General features: G+C 53.6%; 7 protein-coding genes across 7 annotated transcripts; 4 read left to right on the plus strand and 3 right to left on the minus strand.

Moving 5' to 3' along the window:
• Window positions 1-633: 633 nt before the first annotated feature.
• On the minus strand, window positions 634-2027 carry MONBRDRAFT_2255 (uncharacterized protein; the record flags this gene model as incomplete). The annotated part of the gene is made up of 6 exons (XM_001743432.1): window positions 634-678; window positions 834-977; window positions 1156-1262; window positions 1419-1549; window positions 1660-1841; window positions 1965-2027. Coding segments are annotated over 6 exons (672 nt in total), but the record flags the coding sequence as incomplete, so codon positions are not given.
• A 721-nt stretch (window positions 2028-2748) lies between these two features.
• On the plus strand, window positions 2749-5204 carry MONBRDRAFT_23116 (uncharacterized protein; the record flags this gene model as incomplete). The annotated part of the gene is made up of 10 exons (XM_001743113.1): window positions 2749-2862; window positions 3003-3081; window positions 3175-3242; window positions 3337-3458; window positions 3497-3530; window positions 4195-4293; window positions 4380-4579; window positions 4692-4811; window positions 5005-5104; window positions 5139-5204. 10 exons carry the CDS (start codon window positions 2749-2751, stop codon window positions 5202-5204), a joined length of 1002 nt encoding a protein of 333 aa, XP_001743165.1.
• Window positions 5205-5568: 364 nt separating this feature from the next.
• On the minus strand, window positions 5569-10097 carry MONBRDRAFT_23117 (uncharacterized protein; the record flags this gene model as incomplete). Its single annotated transcript, XM_001743433.1, has 15 exons — window positions 5569-5682; window positions 5838-5909; window positions 5986-6066; window positions 6155-6244; window positions 6408-6650; window positions 6820-6907; window positions 7011-7117; window positions 7394-7498; window positions 7604-7768; window positions 7927-8010; window positions 8093-8809; window positions 8852-9529; window positions 9662-9721; window positions 9817-9941; window positions 10028-10097. 15 exons carry the CDS (start codon window positions 10095-10097, stop codon window positions 5569-5571), a joined length of 2799 nt encoding a protein of 932 aa, XP_001743485.1.
• Window positions 10098-10471: 374 nt separating this feature from the next.
• MONBRDRAFT_21180 (uncharacterized protein) lies at window positions 10472-12188 on the plus strand (the record flags this gene model as incomplete). Its single annotated transcript, XM_001743114.1, has 9 exons — window positions 10472-10532; window positions 10748-10809; window positions 10925-11005; window positions 11141-11230; window positions 11405-11452; window positions 11548-11626; window positions 11720-11772; window positions 11856-11905; window positions 12050-12188. The coding sequence occupies 9 exons, from the start codon at window positions 10472-10474 to the stop codon at window positions 12186-12188; spliced, it is 663 nt and encodes a 220-aa protein (XP_001743166.1).
• A 390-nt stretch (window positions 12189-12578) lies between these two features.
• On the plus strand, window positions 12579-14217 carry MONBRDRAFT_35996 (uncharacterized protein). The gene is made up of 4 exons (XM_001743115.1): window positions 12579-12726; window positions 13397-13534; window positions 13690-13764; window positions 13877-14217. The coding sequence occupies exons 1-4, from the start codon at window positions 12616-12618 to the stop codon at window positions 13937-13939; spliced, it is 387 nt and encodes a 128-aa protein (XP_001743167.1). The 5' UTR covers window positions 12579-12615; the 3' UTR covers window positions 13940-14217.
• Window positions 14218-14389: 172 nt separating this feature from the next.
• MONBRDRAFT_23120 (uncharacterized protein) lies at window positions 14390-15886 on the plus strand (the record flags this gene model as incomplete). Its single annotated transcript, XM_001743116.1, has 5 exons — window positions 14390-14567; window positions 14708-14759; window positions 14878-14988; window positions 15098-15300; window positions 15723-15886. 5 exons carry the CDS (start codon window positions 14390-14392, stop codon window positions 15884-15886), a joined length of 708 nt encoding a protein of 235 aa, XP_001743168.1.
• Window positions 15887-16106: 220 nt separating this feature from the next.
• MONBRDRAFT_17747 (uncharacterized protein) lies at window positions 16107-18814 on the minus strand. Its single transcript, XM_001743434.1, has 7 exons — window positions 18664-18814; window positions 18015-18368; window positions 17582-17780; window positions 16952-17392; window positions 16770-16856; window positions 16455-16664; window positions 16107-16343 (listed from the first exon to the last, which is right to left on the minus strand). The coding sequence occupies exons 1-7, from the start codon at window positions 18664-18666 to the stop codon at window positions 16306-16308; spliced, it is 1332 nt and encodes a 443-aa protein (XP_001743486.1). The 5' UTR covers window positions 18667-18814; the 3' UTR covers window positions 16107-16305.
• Window positions 18815-22682: the final 3868 nt, after the last annotated feature.

Below are 22682 nucleotides of genomic sequence, written 5' to 3' on the forward strand. Positions count from 1 at the left end.
CAAGAGAAGACAGTGCCACAAAGCCTGCCGAATTGATGACCACGTCGATGCGTGATGCTTTTGCAAGCACCTGTTTGGTGATGCACCCAGCCCAGCGATAGCGGCTCATGAGCCTGTTTAGCCACCGACGCCCAACGCACAGCCTGTCACCAACGTCTTGAAGCAGAAGCGGGCAAGCACCTGATCGTAGACCAGCTGAAGAGTGGCTGAAGTGGAGGCATCGCCAGGCACCGGCGTCGCGCCGATCGCAGCACAGGCTGCACGCAGCTCGGCAGCGCCCCGCGCGCAAGCAAACACCTTGATGACAAAAAAAACACCCAGGTTTTAAAACAGGATGAACAGAATCACCGCTTGCGTTGTCATCGAGGAGTATCAAGCTTGCCATAGCCGTTTAACAGAGCTGGCCGGTTCTGACCTCGTAGCCTCGATCCCGCAACTGCTTTGCCACCGCCAAACCAATCCCTCGCGAGGCACCAACCACCAGCGCGTTCTGGATTTGACATGGCCACAAAGACGCTGCAAGTCAGAATTCTCCGCCGGATCTGGGCAAGGATGTCTGTCCAAAAAACAAAAAAAGGGCGGGGGGGAAGCAGATGAAGGTGCGGGTTGGCCACATACCTTTCGCTGCCCTTCCTTGATCATGGCTTCGGCCGCATAGAGATCGTGCTTGTAAGTCACCTGCGCAACCGGTGAAACATTGCATGTGTCCAATCAAGGGCCGTTGCAGCATGCAAACAGGCTCATCAATTGGTGGTGATGGGCAAAAACGCACACCCACACAAATCAAAAATGAAAACATGTTTGCCCTGCAAGACCGCGCCCGATCACCGTACCTTCCAGACGTTGGGACGCACATCAACTAGCTTCGCACTGCACCCAGCATACCGCTGCGCAAGCTGCAAAACCTCCGTACCATGATCGAAATCCTCTGCCGAGCAGCTGGCATAAGCCGCCTCCAAAATCGAGCGCTGAAAGGCCTTTGGTCCGTGTTGTGTGTGGAAGACATTGTGGGCGTCACCGTGAGAAAGCCGAGGAAGTTGAAGGTCAAGGCAATGGTCACTGGCCTTCAGAAATACCAAGCGCAAACAGGGCTGCCAAGACTACGCGGCTGTGGCTACGCCAGCGGGCGCTGTACAGAAGGTCGAGATGGCTTACCTGGGGCGTTTGACTTGCAAGATACTCCGACCTGGTGAGCACGTGATCCAGAAAGCCATCCGCAGAGGGCTTGACGACAGTAGACACGAGAGGAAGTGTGCAGCCGGCTGTGGTTGGTTTGCAAGATTTTACAAGAGAGCGCGATGAGTGCACGGCAAAAAGGTATGCAACAGAAATGGACGTGGCACCGGCTGGAGCCAGAGCAAAAGCATATCGAGGATGATGCTTGAATGGATAGACTGGGCCCACTGCTCCCAGCTGACCTGCTCCATATTCGGCTGCTGCTTCAACAACGGCTTCAAGATCTGACGGCAGAACAAAGGGCCGGACCATGTCATGCACCAGGACCAGTGTCGTGGTCGGCCTCAGTGCTTTGAGACCGTTGGCAATGGAGCTGCTCGGTGCAATCCCATGACATGCCAGCACGAACCCCGTTTGAAATGCGTGGGATGAGCATCACAGCTGCCAGAAGAGCGCGATCACACAGCACATCAGCACACGTACCGATGTCTAGTATCACCACCGACGACGAGTCGGGTTTTGACAAATCCCCAGGTCTGAAGCCAGACACGCATATCAGCCATCATGTCCTGACTGACTGGCACAATGACATCGTGCAGCCATGCGACGCTCTCCATTGTTCGTAGCGTGTAGTATAGGAGTGGTCGTCCTTCAATCATCCAAAACTAACATACAAGATGGGCAAAGGGCCTGTCAGACCGTCTGCATGCAGATTCTTCGCCCCTGCCCAGCAGCTACAGCTGCAGGTCCCTTCTGCAAGACACGCGCAGCACGATGTGACGACAAACCTGCTTGGCCGTGCTCGCACCCGTGCGACTTCCCGTGCCCGAGGCCGGTAGAATGGCAGCCACCTGCCGTTGATCTTGGTCCGCCATGACTATTACTATGCTCGTGGCAAGCATGCACCCGCTCACACACTTGTCTCACGGCCCACTCAGAATCCTGCGAGCTAGAGCGGCGGTCCAAAGTCAAATGGTACCCCATCAATCACCCTGCCTGTGAGCAGTGTCCGCACCGCCTCATCATGCATGCATGTACACATTTCTGCTCTCTTTTTCCAGCACCATCACTTCTTTCGCCAATTTGGTTTTTTTTTCGTTCTCTCGACTCTTCTTGTGTCTGTTTTGGCACCCGAACGGCGGCGCGCTGTAGGGGATGTGGGGGCCGCAGACAAGCAGATAACAGCAGGATGGGCCGATCCCGTGCTGGGTGGCGCCAGCCCTGGGTTGTGTTGGCTGGCGCTCTTGTCTCCTGCTGCCTCGTTACGTTTGTGGTGAGTGTTCAAAGTTTGTTGCTTGCAACGACCTGCCTGAACTTGCCAGCACGCTTTCACCTGACAATACCCGTGTGAGCAGCTCTACGGCATGACCTCCAGCAACGGGCCCGTTGTCCAGCATGCAGCGCGGCAAGAGCCAATGGCCAAGATCAAACCCACCTGTACACCTCAAGAACTCGTTTGCCTTGACGGATCCTTGGCCCGAACCAGCAGTTCGTTGTCCGCCCAGCCCGTTCCGCAGCCTGGGAGTGCATGAAAACACAACATGGTGGCGGCTCTCACCGACGCTCGACCAAATGATCATTCGACATCATCATGTCACATTTACAGATGGTTCATGTCGCCTGGCTTGCCATGCCAACAATACTTACCCGATTCAGGCGCGCATTATATGGAATGCCCCGGTGCATGTACGTGGCTATCGCAATCACGTGGTATTAACTTAATCCCAGATGCGACACTCAGACTCTGAGCGGAGCGATACACTGTGACTTGTGAGCATGATGGAATGTCCGGCATCTGCACTCGCTGCTGACGGAAACTCCTGCAGTCATGGACAGGCATCGCCTCTGAGGCCGTTGACTTTCTTGTGCCACTGGCCAAGCGCATCCCTTTACTTGGTCTTACCGGTTAGTCAAAAGCACGGCGTCATGGCTCGGTTCAAAGGGTTCAGCTCTTTGCTGGAATAAGGCTGACGGCAGCGCTGGTGTCCGTATGTCTAGGTGGCTACACGGCCGAATTTGTCCACGATCTGCCCAAACGTGATCAAGCCATGCTGGAAGCCCTTCGGGTAGACAGCCGCTCGCACCAATCCACCTCAACCTGAACCCTGATTGCTCGTTCTGATCTCGCGCTCATGTTGTGATCACTATACGCACCCGTAGCAAAGCTATTTGGACCATCATGGTGCCCGCGTGCAACGCACGATGCGGAATCTGCCAGAGGAGCGCATCACCATCTTTATCACGCAGTATGATCCCGCCACTTACCACGACGACCTTCAGCGGTGCGTGGTGGTGCAACATCTCCATTTGCGCTCCATAGGACGTGCCCCGAGTTTGTCGAGACTTCCGCCCGCGTACACCGGCGCCTTGTCACTTGTACAATGTACCCGATGCTCTTAGGTATGAAGCGGACCACCCACACTACTCAATCGGACGAGCCATGTTCGAGACAACCTCCTTGCCTCCAAACTGGGTTGTATGTTGTTGCAGCCCGACTCGAACATGTGAGCCCTCATCTTGTTCGGTCCAACCTGACAGGCTTGGCTCTGTTTTGTTTTGTTTTGTTTTTTCCTTTGGTCTGGCACACCCTGCATTCTCTAGACTGGCATAAAGCTCGTGGACGAGGTGTGGGTCCCTTCGCAATGGGGACGCAATGTATTTATTCGTGAGGGTGTGCCTGCGCACAAAGTCGTGGTGGTGCCTGGTAAGACGCCGATCATGCCGCCCTGTCTGTGAAATTCAACCCGATGTCACTGCTCATGGCACGTGATGCTTGGTCCGGTTGCCATCCATGAGAGCAGAGGCCGTGGATACGGACACCTTTGACCCAGCCAAGACCCGGGCCAAGCCTCAGCTGCTGCCTGAAAGTGATGGCCGCTTCACTTTTTTGAGCATCTTTAAATGGGAAGATCGGAAGGTGCTGTGCATGGCTCAAGCGCACACGCGCAGGCACACGCCCGTACAATGTTTTCAAGTCCACGGGGGCGCTCACGGAAAGCCTCGTTTGTGCCGCTTCAGGGCTGGGACATTCTTATCGAAGCCTTCCTGCGCGAGTTTTCGCATGACGACAATGTGGCTTTGTACATCCGATCGGGCCGTGACAAAGATCGCCCCGAGGTTTGTGCACACCGGTGGGATGTGTATAATCTGGATAGCAAGCCCTGAAGGGACTGATTTGAATTTTTCTTTTTTGTTGATCGTAGCGGGATGTGCTTGAGTTGATGCGCCGCGTCAACCCACGCAGCCCGCCGCCCATAACTTGGATCCCTCCAGTCGCGACGGCAGACTATGCAGCGCTGTACAAAACTGCCAATGCCTTTGTTCTACCCACCCACGCCGAGGGCTATGGTCGTCCCGTTTTAGAGGCCATGGCGATGGGTCTACCCACCATCGTGACAAATTGGTACATGATGACCGCCTCTGCTGAGAACGTTTTCCAACTTGCCCACCCTTGTTAGCATTTTGCTCGTGACTTGCACCTCATGAAATCTCGATCTACCTCGCCTCATTCGCAGGTCTGGCATCACTGAGTTTACTTCTGCAAGCACAGCCTACCTGATTCCCGTTCATGGTCTCGAAAAGGCTTTCCCTCGAGAACCTCAGATTACAGGCTGGGATTTTGAAGGGCGACACCAGTAAGTAGGCGCAATGTCAGCACCACCCAAAGAAGTTGGTGGTGCATCAGCGCTTCCTGTTCCTGTTGGTTTGCACTTTGACGCGCTCGCGATGAGGGCCAACTGAAGCCTGTTCGTTCATGATTTTTAAACTCATCAATTACTTCTCACTGCAACTCAATCTGTTGACTTTATTGTTACACACCAAATATAGATGGGCCTCAATCAACGTCTCAGACGTTCAGAGACTAATGCGGGAGGTCTATGCACAGCCTCACGCCGCGCGCCGAACGGGTCTAAGAGCAAAAGCCCATGTACGACGCCATTACTCGCGCGATGCTTTGGCAGACCAAGTTCAAGCCCAGCTACTCCGGATTCAGCGTCAACTGGCAGACACTAGCCTTGCCAAGGTAGCCAATGGGCTTGACTTGCTCGATTAAGTTGCCATCATCGTCCCCCAACGATCCAAATGGCGGCGAGCAGCCGCTAGTGCTGTTGCCTCATCCACAGCAGCCACGTCGCCTGGTCGTCTAAATGAGGCAGCGCGCAAACACGTTCTCGAGTTTAAAGCATAGCTAGCCGTCGCCGAGCGCCGGTGCCAAGTCGACCCCAACCCCTCCTTTCTCAGTTGACTCTCTTTTTTTTTTTTTTTTTTCTTTGGTTTAACCTTTTTTTGACTTTTCTTTTTCAACTTTCACGGTACACTCTGCATCACCGCGGATCCCTGCGCCAAGCGCATTCACGCTACCCTCACAGCAGAGCAGAGCCCAAACATGTCTTACCCGAAGGGACCGTCACGATCGGATTCGGTTGGGGGTGGAGTTGCGACCTCCGCTGCACCATGCGAACGCATCGCGTCACGACGCAAGCCAAGCAGCTCAGATTGTGCCTCCTATTGCATCAATGCGCACGCGAATCTCAGTGGCAGGAAGCAAGAATACACATTGTGTGTAGGTAGCATCACCACTCGTGACCATCAAACCTCTTGAACATCGTGTCTCGCGATCCGAGAGCAATGCGAAGCGCAATGCTCACACTGACACGTACCTTGAGGCGCTGTTCACGCTCCACAAGCAAGGCCCGCTGCTGTGCAGCTTGCTGCAATGCCAAACGTGCGTCCTGGCATGTCACCCACCACCAAATTTGAGTCAAAGCTTGCCAGAGTGATTTGCTTCGTTGCTATCTACAGTCGTACCTCTTGCTGCTCGGCAGCCTGATGTTGGGCCTCTTGCACCTTGCGATACAGAGCCTGCACCTCCTTGGCCTTGCTTTCCGTCTACCCATTCCGTTGCAAGAGCAAAGACATGCAAAATGATAAAAATGCGCTGGGCCCTCCAGTGCTAAATTGACACCCACCCACCCACCTCCCGTGCAACCTGAAGCAAGGCTCGTTGCTCCTGCTCCATGGCCCGGCGCTTGCGCTTGAGATGCTCCTTGTACTTGTCCAGTTGAGTCTAAAAAGGAAGTGACCAGTCTGAGAGCACTGATGCCATGAGAAAGCAATGTGGCCCAACATCCGCACCTCGTCTGCCTGTAATTTGGCTTTGCGAGTCGCTAAACTTGTCAGCTCGTCCTGGGCTCGTTGCAAGGCCGACTGCACCTCCTCACTGCTCTCACCCAGCTAGGCACAATGGCAATCGAAGGCGGGATGGAACAAGCAGAGTAAGCCTTTGGAAGGGTCTCAAATGTACGAAAGAACAAGTCTCGCGCAAGCCTCTTTGCCTTGTCTGTTTTGAGCCGCTCGCGCAATAGGAGGTCACGCTTCTCTTGCTTCAGCTGCGCCTTTTCGAGGTAAAGTTCGCGGCGCATCTCATTAATCTCTTGCAGTTGCTTGTGACGATCTGCAGCCATTTCACGACGCTGAAGACAGGTCAAAAAGGAAAATCCATAACCATATCGTCGACAAGGAGCAATACGTGCAGAAGGTGAGCGCGCGCTGGTTAATTTACAACGCAACACCCAAATCCGAGCGTGCCGTGGTAACGAGCAAACGGCATCCCATTGGTGTGGGGATGCAACCCCTGCCTACCAATTCGTCAATTGAGGCACGTTCAGCAGCTTGCATCTCCGCAAGAAGCTGACGCTCTTGCTGCATGGTCTCTTGCTGCATCAAAGTCCTGGTCGTGCCAAGATTGGAACTCTTGTTGAGCACTCACACACCGCAAAGCAATAGATAGCACAAGGCATGATATGAACCTTGAGAAGATGAGGAAAACTCACTTTTGTTGCCACTCCTGCTGTTCGCGGATTCGATTCTCCTGCAGACGCCGCTGCTCCAGGGCCGTCAGTTCTTGCTCGGCCTTTTGCCGTAACAGGTCTTGCCGCAGCTGTTTTGCAAGGAACGTTGGGGCAAGACCCAATTGAGGCATTGACCGTTTTAAAGTCTTCACCACAACCCAATGCCCAGCGGAGTTTGGCAAGAGCAATAGAAAACAAGGGCTAGGCTGCCTGACCTGGTCTAGCTCTGCTCGCCCGCGGCGGAGTTCTTCGAGCTGCTCCTGGACATACTATCCCCGTCCCCGCCCCCCACATTGAAATGACCGGTTGCGATACAGCGGGAGGAATGCAAACCCAGTCTCTTGTATCTTTCCAACGTGACTAACCTCCTCTCGAGTCGTCAACTGAGCAAGCTTGTACTTGAGATCTTCATGGTGTGAACTGCTAGCCTCGGCCTGGAGGCTTGCCAGCTCCTGCGATGAGGCTTGCAGCTATGCCAACATCAAAGAGGAGAACAGAAACGAGGTTCCAATGCAAAGTAAGAGCATCTGCGCCGTCTGCGGCTTGGCAAGGCCAGGCAGGAACGTTGCGCCTACCGACTGCGTAAGCTCGGCAATTATACCGGCTTGGTCTTTTGCATTTTGGAAAGCCCGAAGCTCAATTTGGTGAGCTGCATGCAATTGCTCCAGCTCGTGTTGATGGTCGTTTCGCAACTGCTGTGTTGTGGTGGCATGAGCAGTCCTAACTTCGCGCAACATTGCCTAAGGTGATGCACACCGAACATTTTTGTAAAAGCAGAGGTAGGCCGGTCGGAATGTAGCGGCGTCAAGAAAAGCGGGCCGATGCACTTTGCTCTTGTGGCGCCAAGACGATGCGGGAGCTGAATCTATGTTTACACATCAGTCAGCTCGTTTCTCACCTCATAATGGGCTTTAGTGTCGTCAAGCATCTGCTGACTGCGCGCTGCTTGGAGCTCCAGTCGTTGCTCCCATTCGCTGTTGACCTATGCGTGCGCAAATGACATCTCAGCAACGCATCTCATTAACCGTAAAATCACCTTTGCGGCGGCACGCTCAGCAACACACCCGAGCTTGCTGGGCACGATGAGTGTCCGAGAGTTCTTCAAGCTTGCTTTGCAGCTGACTGTCAAAGGCCTGTACTCGTGCTTGCAACGAGGACACAAGGTGGTCGCGACTCTCTGCATCTGTTTGCGCCAGCTGCTGCGAGTTTTGCAAGGCAGCCTGGGCATTTTCACGAGCCGTATTGGCTGCGGTGAGCTGCGATTGAAGGTCAATCACCTCGGCACGCAACCGTTCTGTTTCAGCCGATAAAGCTGTGCGTTCGGTTTGAGTATGCTGTAGTTCTGTTTGGTAGCGGAGGCGTTCAGTCTCAGCTGCCGCGAGCTGACGCTGAAGTTCCGCGACCTGTGCAGTCAGGGCCTGATTCTGAGCCTGAAACTGTGGAGAATGAGCTGCCACGGAGTCCAGTTTGTTTTGGCCAGCGAGGTGAGGGTTGGGCAGGAGTTGCGCAGATGGCCCCAGAGTGCGCTGATTAGGTTGCACTCCTGTTGAATCGCGCTCAAAGGTGAAGGGGAAGGCCGTGGTAGCAGTAGCAGAAGGAGTGCCTGGCCCAGCACCAGGGCTTTTTGGTGCGACTGGACGATTTCGGGTTGATAGCAGGGGACTGGTTGGGACAGGATTGGAGCTTGCAGGTAGAGCAGATGTGGGCTTGGACGAGCCAAATGAGTCAAAGAAGTCGAGCGCGCTGGCACCACGCGATTGGGAAGCCAGAGGCGGCGTGGGCTGGTTGGAGCGCCCTGAAGCTGTTCGGGGCCGTTCACGGACCGCCGGTGGGTGAGCGGGATCATTGCGCTGAGCTTCACTAGGAACGTCGGCAGCTGGGGGAGCGCGGGCGGTCCGTGCACCGAGCGTCGAGTCTGCTCGCGTTGCAGCAGTGCTTTCGGCCGCCCACGTAGGGCTGATGGGAGGCACATCATTGCCCGCAGATCGGGGTTGGGGCTGCTGTATCCCAATGCCGCTCGAAGATTCACGAGGCCTGGGGATTTCGACTGGCCCCGTATCGGCACCCCAATCGTCATCGTCATCCTCATCTAGCTGGGCACGGTGCTGAATACCAGCCTTTTTGGTCTCGGCTTGGCTCTTTAACATATCACGAGGAGGATCAGGTACCGGTTGCTTGGCGCTATTGCGGCTGCTGGCGGAGCGTCCGTTGGCATCGGCACCATCAGAGAGATCCCAACTGTCATCAAGCTCGAGGCCCTCACTATCGGGACCATCGTTTCTGCCCAAATTGGGATTGGCCGAAGTTTGGAACGAGACGTGGTTGCGAGCAGGGGCAGACTCAGAAGAATCCTTGCCACGCGCAGCACCCCGGCCTCCATTGGTGCCCGATGGGGTGGGCTTGGCGCCACTGGATGTGGGTGCGGCGGCTTTCTTGGCGGTAGGTGTCACCCCAATGGAAGCAAATAGCTCGGCATCCAGGTCCTCGGCGTCTGGCTGAGTCTGGAGTTTGACCAAATCGGCCGAGGAAGAAGCGAGGCGGCAACACACTTGTCAAGCGGCTGCTAGTTATTTCAAATTGAATGGATGCAATCGGAGCACAGTCCGCCGAGGCACGTTTGACACGAGACTCACCCAGTGTGCGCCAGGACTCGTGGGGGCTGAAGAGAGAGCGCTTTGGTCGTTGCTATCAAACTGAGCACACACAAACATACACACGGATCACAGAAGTCAGATCGCCTCGGCTGCAACATATGTATGCGATGAGAGAAGCGCCCGCCTTGACGCACATCAAAATCATCGAGCGCTTTCTCCATGTCGGCATAAAAGCTGTCTGCCGCAGGTTTGCTGGCTGCGGGCTTCTTGGCAGTTCCACCGCCGACCGGCCCTTGGCGGCGAGGCGCTTGCAAATCGCCTGAGGGTTGGGAGACAAATTCGGCGCATGAAGCAACTGGCCGGCAAGTCAGGCTGGCAGTTCCAATGTATTTTCATCAAACTGACCTTCATCACTCAGAAGAGAAGAAAGGGCCTTGTCCAGGACAAAGCCGCTTACTTTGCCCCGCCTGGCCATGCTCCCGTTGACCCTAAAGATGCAGCCACCCCGAAACGAGCAGGAGCCCCAGCAACGATTGATGGAAAAGCAAAAAAAAAAAAAATTTGTTGGTCCAATTTTTTTTCGAAAAATAATTTTTCGCTTTGTCTGACATTATCCCAGCATTTTACTTCTTCCGAGTGTGTTCAGAACCAAGTTTGTGTTGAAGTCAATCGGTGATTCACTGACTCGCACTCGATGGCTCGGGGCTCTGGCAGAGCGCCTCGTCCTTACCGGCATGGTGGATGGACCGGGGTGCCTTTTTTTTTTTGGATCAGCTTGCCTCGATGCGATGCTAACGTGGTTACAAATGTTTTGCTTGATCTAGAAACCCAAACCTTTCAACCATCATCATGTCGACGCCAGTCTTGTATTCGTACTTTCGATCCTCGTGCTCCTTTCGCGTGCGCATTGGTGAGCAGCGGGGAAGAGACAGCCCTAGGGGGGACAGCCCAATGTGATTACGTGCCATCAATCTGTGCCTGGCATTGTGACTTTGCCTCGGATGGTTGATGTGACACCAAACCAAACGACAGTTGCTTTGCTGCGTGCTGTCGTCTGTCAGCCGTTTGATCTTTTGGGAAGCTTGGGACTCGCGCCGGAATTGCTCACGATGTCTTGCTCGTTAGCACTGAATCTGAAGGAAATCCCTTTTGAATACAAGCCCATCAATTTGCTCAAAGGGGAACAGGTCAGCAACGAACCCCGGTCCGCAATGTAAAGGCCACGTAGCTTCCGCCTCCCTCGCCCAGCAGGTAGCCATGTTGCTCAAGCATGTTTCCATGGACAATGTATCTCTGCATTAGCGTGGCGAGGAATATCTGGCCGTCAACCCCATGGGTGAAGTTCCCGCTCTGCAGATTGACAGTAACCTGCTCACCCAGTCGGTATGTCAATCGTGTGCTCACTTTTTGAAGTTTCAAGGGTGGCGGATCTACACTGCCAGTCGTGGAACCTTCGTGCATGTGCAGTCCTGCTCGATCCCTCTCACTCTTGCTATGGGATGCCTGGCGTGTACACAGGTGAGCATCATGGAGTATCTTGAAGAAACGCGGCCCGAAATTCCAATTTTGCCCCGTGATCCCGTGCTCCGGGCCAAGGCAAGTCGTGCTGTGTTGCTATGCATCTCGGCTGTGAATATCCGCCCGAGCCAACCCCTGATGGATTGAACCCAGATCAGCTTCTCCGCTGATCTGCAAGGCCTGCACCCAAAGGCGTTTCTTGAATCGGGCAACTCGTATGGACAAGGGGAGAAAAGCTTAAGTCGCGCGGTGTGTACCTCATAGGTCCGCATGTTGACGGAGATCATTACCTCTGGCATCCAGCCGGTGCAGGTACGGTTTGAGCACCCAAGACTCGAGGGCATTCTTTTGATATCCTGAGACGGGGATGCCCTTGTCATGCCTGGTTACATCGCGCCCTTGCATAGAATCTGCGCGTCTTGCGCAAGCATGGCTTAGAGCACAAAATGGAATGGGGCAAGTGGGCCATCACGCACGGATTTGATGGTATGTTTTGTTGCAGCTTGCAGCTTGCCTGCTCGTTTCAGCCCTGCACAGGGCTCAATTTTGCGATTCCACTCACTATCGACGGGCCCTCAGCCTTTGAGCTCCTCGTGTCCAAGACCGCTGGCAAATATTGCGTGGGTGATGAGGTAACGTGGCCTGCAGGTGCTGCGTACGTGACGGCGCGCAAGTTGGCGTACAGTCCGACCTGACGCGCACATTGCATTTTTAGATTACCATGGCCGATATTTGCCTGGTCCCACAAGTCTTCAACGCTGAGCGGTATGCACCATGACTTGGGGGGGGTGGGGGGGCGCAAAGGGCTCTAAGCATCGCTGTTGAATACCAAACACACCCGCTGTTGACCTGCCATGGTGGAACTGGCCATGATGTTTTGTTTGTTTGTTTTCCACCAACCATCCATAGCTTTGACGTGGACATGAAAAAGTATCCAACCATCACCCGGATCCACCAGGCTCTTGCGGAGCACCCGGCCTTTGTCAAAGCTGCCCCAGCGGCCCAGCCCGATTGTCCGGACGAACTCAAGGCGGATGCCACCAAGTAAAATGACCAGACATCAACCCGTCACTTTTTGTTGACAAATTTTGAATAATCCAATCAGTTGAATCAGTCTGACATTAGAGTGGCCAAACCGTCTGACATCGATGATGACGTACAGGATTGCTTGCGCCAACTGTTGGCTGACCAATGAGGGCAAAAACAATCGAGTTTCCACCAAGACTTGAATAGTTTTGGTCGAATTTTTTAGCTCGGCTTATAGCATTTCTTATCAAAAGTAGCCGCCCCTTTGCCCTGCACCAAGGACCAAAGTCAGACCAAAAGAACAAAGACAAAAGGTTTGAGTGGTCAAAAGGAAACATCGCCGTTCAAAGCCTGAACACCTTGAGGGGTGATTCAGCAACAAAGCCAGCACTGCCATTTGGCTTCGATCACTACCAGCTTCAACTCCCTCCCGACGTCAACCTTCCATCATGTCTTGGCAAACGTACATTGATCAGAGCCTCCTTGGCTCGGGCCACGTCTCCAAGGCTGCCATTCACGGCCACGACGGCAACCCCTGGGCCACCTCGGCTGGCTTCAACGTAGGTAGCTAGTTCACTTTGCCACCGCGCTGCCACTTGGCACTCTCTTTGTTTCCATGCCACTGGCACAAACGCAACACCTGAAGCTTGATACGCCAGATCATGGTGCAAGCACACACATTCCTGCGCAACACGTCAACACTGCAATGCTACCAACTTGTCTGACGCCCAGTGGGGTTGATGTACACGACTGAGTGCCGTGTGCGGGACACCGCCCAACGGCTGCCGTATGGTTGTGTTTGTCTGTTGAATTGTTTGTCTGTTGAGGGGATGACAAGCTCTTTGTCAGTTCGGCTCGAGCGGTCCTTGCTATTTTGATGTGAGCTCAAGTCTAGAGCAGATTCAGGCCACGCGTTATCAAGACCAAGAGAGCCATGCGTTTCAAGACCCTGGGAGAGTGTCACTGATTTTCCGTGTTGGCGCTGAATTGTCCTGTTCTTCTGCCGACCGAATAGTCTTGTTTTGCGTGTTCTGCGTGAGCGTCTTGTTTTTTCCCCTTTGACACACCGCCCATCCACAAAATCATGTTCTGTTGTTGTTGTCGTTGTCGTTGTCGCCGCTGATGGTCCTGCTAGTTTTGTTGGTGGAACAACTTTTTTTTTTTTTTTTGATCAAACAAGAGGCGGTGTTGCTCAACGGCTGGGTTTGCTTTACTGCTTTGGTATTGTAGGTCACTCAGGAAGAGGCTGTGGCAGCGTTCCGCGGCATTGCTGACCCTGGACCTCTGACCATGTCGGGCATCAAGCTTGGTGGCCAGAAGTACATGTTCCTCCGCAACAACGACGGCCGTTCCGTCTATGGCCGCAAGGTTGGCTCACCTGTCCGCTCGATCTTTTGTTTGGTTGTTTTGACCGTGTCGTGTTACAGACACATGCAGGCTATTGTGCTTCAAGGTCGCACACAAGGCTGAACCGAGGTCTTCCCTCTCATTGGATTTGCTGAACGCTCGCAAACATTGCGTAGGGTGGTGATGCCGGCTGTGTTGTTGTCAAGACTGGCAAGGCCATTGTCATTGGTATCTACGAGGGTGGTCTCCAGGTATGCAACGCGTGTGCATTGATCCGATGTATGGTTGGTCTTTTGAGTATCGTCTGTTGTATGGAACAGATCTTACCTCTTTTGGCTCTGCCAACACCTGTTTTGCTTTCAGGCTGGTGCCTGCGCCAACGTTGTGGAGTCGCTCGGTGACTACCTCATCAACGCCGGCTTTTAAATTTGATTGACCTCTCATCCCACCTTGCCCCTATCCCCTTTGATTGTGTTTTTACCTCGCGTTGCCCAGTGCTTCCATCCCCTTTTTGAAAATTTCCAAAGAAACTTGCTTCTTCTTTTCTGTCAGTCATACCTTTGCCGATATCAGTCCACTGCTTCTGTTGGGTCAGCCCTGCTTTTCCTAGCTGCCAGTGCTGAATGCCATTTTTTAGCTGGTTGTTCCGGTTGAGTCAGGTTGCGACAGTTTGATTTCCAAGAATTCGAAACCGATGTATTTTTAGTCGAGAAAAAAAGTGAATGAAAAAAACCAACTGTTCGACATTGCACTCGAAAGACGAGGAGCTTCTCGGTGCTTCCAAACCATGATGACGATAATGATGCTTTTGGTCGAGGCAAATAGCATCTCGGCAAACCAGCCACATCGCTTTGCTCTGGACCTAAACGACCGGCAATGGCGGCGTCCAGGGGCTGGGCCGTTTCAACCCTGGCCCTTTGGGCCTTGCTCCTTATTATCTTCTCAGTCCACTCATCCACGGCTGCAAAGTCTCATCGGGCCGCCTGTGCCACTTGCCGGAGGCTAACATCTGATCTCGCCGCGCACATGCTCAAAACTGCCGATTCAAACTTTGGTACGCTCATGCCGCGGCGGCCAATCCCAGTGGCTTCGGTGTACTCTCCTCTAGCTACCCTCCCCCCTTGACTTGCTGGGCTCCCACATTGCCTCCCCCGCTGCTGCGCCAAAGCTAACGGTTGCTCACACGCATGGCAGGCGGGGGTAACAGCGCATGGGAAGCTCGCTCTCTAGGATCTTGGGCCAAAAGGTGTGTACCAACTTGTCTCCGCACCTTACCATCCACAACCAAACGTCCTCTGCCCGAAACGTGTCTTGCAGTTGACGTCCAGGATCCAACCATGTTTGATCTTTGTTCGTGGCTGCAGCGAGACACGGTTTGAAGAGGTCCTGGAGCACGCCTGCTCCTCCGGCGACTACAAGTGCCACACCATGCTGGAAAAGCACGAAGACTTTCTTGGCGACTGGTGGCGCGAGCGGTCCGTTTGTGCCATTTCTTGCACCGACAGATTGCCATATCCGAAGACAGCCGCGATGATGTCTGACGAAACTCGTGGGGGCCTTGTTTGCCAACCATCTTTGACATAGAAACGCGAGCAAGGACGCCCAGGCTGACAAAATGCTCGAGCGCCTTCTCTGCATCGATGAGCTCAAGGTCCGGTACCCCATGAGCAACGAGATTTTGCACACATACAGCTTGGGCCTGTTGGCAAAGAACTCGCCCGCCTCCAAATTTAACGGCCATGCCTTGCCTTGCCTTGCTTGTCATGACCATGCCTTGCCTGGTTTAGGTATGCTGCGCAAGCGATGCATTTGGGGCAAAATGTAGGCCATGTCCTCGCGTGGGAAATGCCGTTTGCAATGGTCATGGTACTTGCCAAGGAGCTGGAGAGCGCCAGGGCTCGGGTATCTGTACCTGTGAAGCTGGTTATACTGGGCCGAGCTGCTTGGAATGCGCACCAGGGTACTTTGCCGGCAATGGCGCTTCCTGTGAGCGCTGTGCCACAGCTTGTGCAAGCTGCTCGGCGGCCGGCGCTGAGCACTGCCTTGAGGTGAGCACTTTTTGGGCTTTCGTCAGCCCAAGTGTTTCAGATCCCCCAACTCATCTAACCCTGTGCCTACATTAGTGTGCCACTGGGTTTCAACGTGCCGAGGGGGCTGACTTGTGTGAGGATGTGGATGAATGTGCGAGTGGCACGCCCTGCCAGGATAGGCCTGCCACGTTTTGCCGAAACACCGCCGGACACTACGAATGTGCTGCATGCCACGCCAACTGCCATTCCGAACACGGCTGCCGTGGGCCCTCGGCTGCTGATTGCGAAGCGTGTGCCGAAAACTTTGGGCGTGTTGAAGAAAATCAAGCATGTGAGCCCGTAGATGCCAACGATACGAGCAAAGAGGAACTGTAGCCACACCGTTCCTTTGTCCAGAAGAAAAAGAATTGATGGCTTGTTTTTGAGCCCTCAAAAACGTGCTTTCCTCGCTCTCCCTGTCTGCCGAGCGGCTTCAATCGCCAGCTTATGCCCGATCGTCCAACCTATTTGGCCGAGCGTGGGTCTCACAGTGTCACCACGGCTAATTCGAGAGCAAAATCGACACGAATCGAAGTCATTGAATTCAGCCCGCGCTGCACGACACGCACACGTACAACAAACGAGGGCAACACAAAGCGTCAGCAACATCCCCCAGTGAAAATCCTCTGCGCCTGTTTGGGGAATTGCGCGCTTGAGAAAGCAGACAACCAGTGCGCTGTTAAGCACGTCAAGGCCAGGATGCGAGGTAAAGACCCCACGGCCTTATTCTTCCGCTGCCGGCTTGCGAGGAGTGTCCAAGTCTGGGAATAACAACAAGATGGGCGCAAGAAAGAGTACGGATCAATGAGCGTCAACAAGTCCCTGTCGGCGAGAGGCCCAATCGACTGTTCCCATGCGGCTGTGCTACACACCAAGTTCCTCGCCCATGCAACGCTTGTACACATCAAGAATGTCAAGGCAGGTCGTCTCAAAGTGCGAAGAAGCGTCATAGGACTTTGTGACAAAGATGCCCGAGTCCTTGCCATCACCAGTGGGGACAAGGAGAGGATCAACGCTCACAAACTTCTCGAGCACTGGACCAATCGTCTGGAAAGCTGGTGCAAGCTCTGCCTCAGGATTGCCTGGACACGCGCAGCGCAAGTGTTTCCAAAGATATCGAGGTACCAATTGTAGGTTAGCTGATTCCAAGCATCAAGATCAGCGGCAGGAGCTTTGTAGTCACTTACCAGTTTCGACCATGGTGGAGCAAATGGCAATGTACTTGCCCTCGGCAGCAACGTGATGCGCAGCCGAGACGCAGGCAATGTAAATGTCTACATATCACAAGAGCCAAAAGAATGCAAGGATGACGGTACAAGATAAATGGCGCGCATGATGATGGCGAGGCGGTCGTGTGCTTGTGACATACCATTCTTGCGGTCAACCTGGTTGCCGGGAAGGATGATTTGGCAAGAGACGGCATTGTTGGTCTGAGGGATGGGGTGGTCCATCAAGCAAATGGCACGGACAACCTCTCCCTCCTTCTTGACCTGGTCCGGAAAGTAGGATGGGTCACCAATAACCAAAGGTGCCTTGGCCACCTCGCCCTCCGACTTGACGCCCACGACCTTGCCACCCTCCATGACAACTTCTTCGATTGGCTTGGCCAGCATGTAGGTACCACCGTAGATAGCCGAGAGGCGAGCAAAGCCTTGAGGCAGCTCGCCGAGACCATAGAGAGGGTAGAGGTAAGGACTCTTGGTGCCCTCGTAACGGGCCACTGAATCACGGTACAGCTTGATGCGCTTGACCGTCTCGAGCAGTGGTTGCTCCAGGTAATCCTCAGTGGTGTAAAGCGCCAAGGCATGGCCTGCAGAATAAAGGCGCGAGTGCCGTGTGAGCTGTTCGATGCGTGTACATGCACGCGCAGAGAAGCCCCTGCTGTCGACGCAAACCTTCCACCCCCGACCCCATCCCCGATTCTGACGTGTCCTCCGGGCTCTTGGCAGACAGTCCAGACAGCAATGCCAAAGATCGTAAACATGTAATCAACACTCACCGGTAAAGTCCTGAGTATTGCCGTCGCAACCGAACTTGGCGTAGGCCTCCTTCATGGGCATGTCTGGAGACAAACCCTTCCAAGTCTCTTGGTCATCAGCGTCGTAGCCCATGACCCACACCAAAAGGTTGCGGAAACGACGCTTTTCAAAAATACCCATCAAGCCGCTGGTCAGCGCTTCCGACTCGGTCGAGGGGACCTACTCCAACCCAGCCAACGTGCAAAGATAGGGCAAGCAAAGAATTGACACGGCACGAGTGGCGTGAGATGATATCCTGCACATGTCAGGCAAGAATACCCCAGGCCACTGCATTCAAGGATTCAAGAAGGAGTGCGCCAAAGGAGAAGGGGACACACACACACACACACACACACACACACACACAGAAAGCGGGAACGCAAAAGACGAGAAATTGGAAAAAAGCGACAGTACCTTGTGCACCTTGCCGCCCTTCTTCCAGACAAAGCTGCCCTCAATGTTCTTGAACTCGAGGTAGCGGGTGACATCCGTATGCAGGAGCATCTTGACTAGCAGACCATTGGCCATGAGAAACTTGGGCACAAGGTCAACATTCCAGTCGCGGCCTCGACCCATGCTCTCAGGAGGTGAATTGGGCTTCTTGAAGGCCTCGTACAGCTTCTCCAAGGGCGTCATGGAGGCTGAGGCACCGCCATAGTAGTCATTGCGGTCCATGTGCAGCACCTTCTTGCCGTTGACCGAGAGCAGGCCCGAGAGGACGCACTCTTTCAGGCCAGTGCCCAGCACGATCGCATCATATTGCTCATCCTAGATGGGACCAGCGTTGCGTGAGGCCACATCGCAAGAACGCCGTGCCTCTTTCACAATCAGACCAACTTCTACCGCCCTCACATTTGCCAACCAAGCAAAAACGGAGACCGAGAAGAGAGCGCAAGCAGAAGAGGAGAGAAGCAACGCAATGATGGTTTCCTTCCCCCTTTGCCCCATCAGCGGAATGGAGTCGAATAGATTCAACCGCCAAAACGCGCTGTTGCGATCTCGCCATCGCCCGCCAAAAAACCAATGCATCTCCGACCAGGGACACCAGGTCGCGTCGACGTACCATTGCGGCAGATTTTGTTGTCTTGGAGAAAAACGCGACACAGGGGCACAGAAGCTCAGTCACCAAAAAGAGCCAAAGTCAAAAGCAGACAAAAGAATACGAATGCTACAACCTCTTGGAGCCGTGACAGTGGGCGTGTGTTGAATCAGTGGCATGAAAACAAAACAAAGGAGAACAAAAGGGAATGCAAGCTGTGGCTAGCCAAGTGATCTTGTAATAATAGTTTGAATGACATAATCAGTGTGAATGTTATTCAGAACGTCGCGCGTGAAATCTTGTTGAGACAAGTTATCTGCTTGGAGATTGTCAGCAATCTCTTGTCTGTGCGCAGTTTTTTTTTTTTTTTTTTTTTTTTTTTTTTTTTTTTTGCTTTTGGCGGAACTGAATCATTCACTGGTCGTCGGGGCACCTGCCTTGATCCTGGAACGCAGGCGTACATTCATCGATATTAGGCCGAGCTTCAATCCGTCCGTAATCATGACGGAGCAGCTTCAGTTTGTTCTCAAACATGGCTACAGTCCGACTGAAGGAGTGGCCTTGCCGACCCAAGATCTGGCCAGCCTCACGGAGGTACCACCGACATGCTACATCGGCGGCCAACGACAACGCCATGATGCCCTGATGCTCACAACATTTACCCAACATAGGCAACCGGTACAGACGCCCTTAACTTCATCGTTGCTGCGAGCCCTGATCACCCTGCCAATTGGGAGCAAAGCTCTGCTGGCTTACTCGATCTGGTGCGTTGAACCTTTGCTCAAAGCTGCCTCCTCCAATCGAAGCCATGGAGCTCATATACCTCGCCACTTGATATGATTGATGGCACTTGCCCATTTGCCAGCTTCAAGATACTGCTCCCCCGCTAACCTGGGTGGCGGTAGCCACCTACTTTACCAGATTGGCCCTTCACGATGTTGACCTCCGTGCCGGGTATGCTCAGGATGGCAGGACCTGTCCTCCAGGATTTTGTCTCCGAATCCTCACCTGTCCACTGGCTGCCATAAACATGACTATCAAATAGCTTGGTGCCAAAACTCGAGGCCGTAGCCCAGGGACCTTTTGGACAGTTGAAGGGGGCAACGGCCCTAGAGGTCAGTGTCACCGACTGGCCATTCCACCTCGCCGCAGTGCGTCTGCATAATGTCAACAGCCCGGCTGTGAATTTCACCTTAAAATGCCTTTTCACAGTGTCTTCGAGTAATCACACTTTACAGCGTAGCTGACGCCGAAACCCAAGAGGAACTACGTCCAGGCCTTGGCAATGTAACAGCCGGCGGCCTTGTCACTCAAGCCAACATCCTTTACGCCCTCGCCAACACATGCAAGCCCCTCCCACCTACAACAGATGAGACCACCCTGGCCAATAATCTCGAAACGCTTCAAGTCATGGTTCAAAACGCTTTGGCCCAATGCCACCCCCACACCATTGCCCCCGCGGCACTATACCTCGCCCGCCAATCAAACAGCGGCTTGCATGTACGCCCATGTGCTGCAAATCTGGCATCACAGAAACCAGACTTGATTTTGGATTCGGTCCCCTTATGGCCCGCCTACCCTCTTTTTCTTGGTTTTTTTTTGTCCATTCTTTACCCACCCATCCCCTCACGCCCCCTTTTCTCACTGTTTTCCCCGGGTTTGGCGTCGCAAGTTTGTGCGCCGAATGTATTTTCGGCTTGTGCATAGCCTTGCGCCCATGGATATCACGCTCAGCGTGTTGCTGTTCCACAATGCCAAACGTGTGTTCCTGCGTCCTCAAGAGCTGGCGTCCTGTGAATCTCGATACGGCCGTGCCGTGAGCGTCATTCGCCACCAGGTTTGTCACAAATTTTTTTTTTTTTTTTCCTTCCGGTGGCATCTGCCTCCTTCGTGCCCCCGTCTCCCGACTTTCTTGTTGGTGTTCATGTCAACGGTTTTGTGCCAGTTCGATGGGCACATGAAATACATCATACCTCACACCTCTTGGCGACTATTCACATGCTAGCCCGTCAGTCTTGTTTTGGCTCACACTCTCAAGCATTACCCAGCCCAGTCGTCCACATGCGCCCTAGCTCGTGTGGGCGACAGCACCGAGGTATGTCGCGCTCTGCCAATGACACTGGCAGGGTACTACAACAGATATTGCACAAGCTCGGCCCCTGATCACCCAAATGGAATAAATAGTTGATGGCTCTGCGCCTCGGAGCTGGAACTCGTGCTTGCATACTATTGGGAGCCACAGATGCCCGAGCCTCCTCGACATGGCTTGACACACTCTCCCAGGTGTCCATGGATGTGACTTTTGAGGCACCGGACAAGCAGATGGACCGAGATGCTCTGCTACACACCCACTTGATCATGTGTGGGCGTCTAGCCTCGATGCTGCAACAAGCGTGAGCTCCCCATTTGCAACGCCACTGATTGGCCTCATTTACCGCATCTTTTGTGCATGCTTCTGACCCGCCCTTCTTTCTCCTCTCGTGTGATAGGACGCTGGCATGCACTGCATCCCCCCACCCAATTCTCTTGCTCTTGCTGGCCATCGCTGACTTGGATTCAGTTGCTGAGGTCAAATTAATGTCTGGGCTTTGGTGTTTTGAAGCTGTTCTTTCGTTGTTTTAGTTTTATTTTATTTTCACTCTCACTATTGTTCGGAGTTGTTTTGACTCTATGCTCAGGTTATGCATGAAGTGGTGGCCTATTTGGTGGACCACTCACCATTGTTGACGGATGCATTGCTCATCCTCACTTCGCTCGGGGCAGATGCTCACATCCAACTCCTGCAGGTGAATATGCTTCCCGACCACAAAACCATCTTGATCCAAGTGAACATGTACGGCACGGTGTTGATGAAGCGTCTGACCATCAGTCGTTTGTTCTCTCTCTGTCAAGCGTATGCTAGCGACCGTTGTTGTCAAACAAAGACCCGATGCGCACATTGTCGCCTTCATCAACTTGTACGTTTGTATGCGGCTGTCATTGACCGGTCTTCTCGATGATTGCTGGACTCTCAACAACGCTACACCTCAAACGCCGGTTTCTGGCTCACCTCTCGTGCAGGCTTGCATTGCTTCAGCATCCCTTGCATTCGAACTTGACAAATGCCGTTACTCGATGGCTCGGCTTGGACTGGTACAGCGACAACGTTATTCTTCGCTCCAACGTCAACATCCGGCGACAGGTTAGATTTCATCAAAATCAACTCTGCCCACTTTGATCCCACGTCCCCGCGTATACACTGACCTACCTGCTACTCATTCGTTTTCCTGTTGCGCCACTTTATAGGAGGTGCTTCGAGGCCGATCCATGTCGATTGACATCGCAGACCTTGGTACGGCACGTCTTGAACTCCACATGATTGAGAATGCCGTTATGTGCTCATGTGAATTGGTCTGCTGTCCCAACGCACGCAGTCCGATTACAGTTTCTAATTCGCCAGCAAATTGCAGGTGGCACACTCGCCTTTCAGGCCATCCCCAGTGACTTTCTTCAAGTATGATAATGTCGCCCACTTATACCTAATCATTAGCACGTAAACCCCTCAAACCCCCTTGGCGTTTCACAGGGCGTCTTTTCGAAAGAGGTCAAGGCCAACCATAACGAGGCGGCTCAACTGGAGCCCCTTTTGCAGTCCATGCTCAAGCTTCGTCCTTTGGACACGACAACTGCCCTGGCAGTTGCTCCACTTTCTGCCGTACCGTTGACGCCCCTCGGTTCTGATAAGACTATGGTTTGTGCGCGAATCAAAGCGTGCACGGCCTGCTCGCCGCAGTCAAGACTGATGTGCGCTCATTTGCGGCATTCCATATGTGCTTTGTTCACCTAGACGGATACCTTTGTGCTGCAATGCAAACTGATTGGACAAGTACGCGCGCTCGTAAAAGGGCTGGTGTTTGCCTTCTCCCTGCTGGCCTCATTCGGTTCCCAAGCATTCACTCATACGTCTTCTGGCATAGTCATCTTTTGATTCCTCGCCGCTGAAGGGACGATCGCTGATTGGGGTTTCCATTTCTCTCCGCCATATTGACACATCGGATAATTCT

Source organism: Monosiga brevicollis, genomic scaffold (genome assembly GCF_000002865.3).
Source record: "Monosiga brevicollis MX1 MONBRscaffold_3 genomic scaffold, whole genome shotgun sequence".
NCBI classification, from domain to species: Eukaryota; class Choanoflagellata; order Craspedida; family Salpingoecidae; genus Monosiga; species Monosiga brevicollis.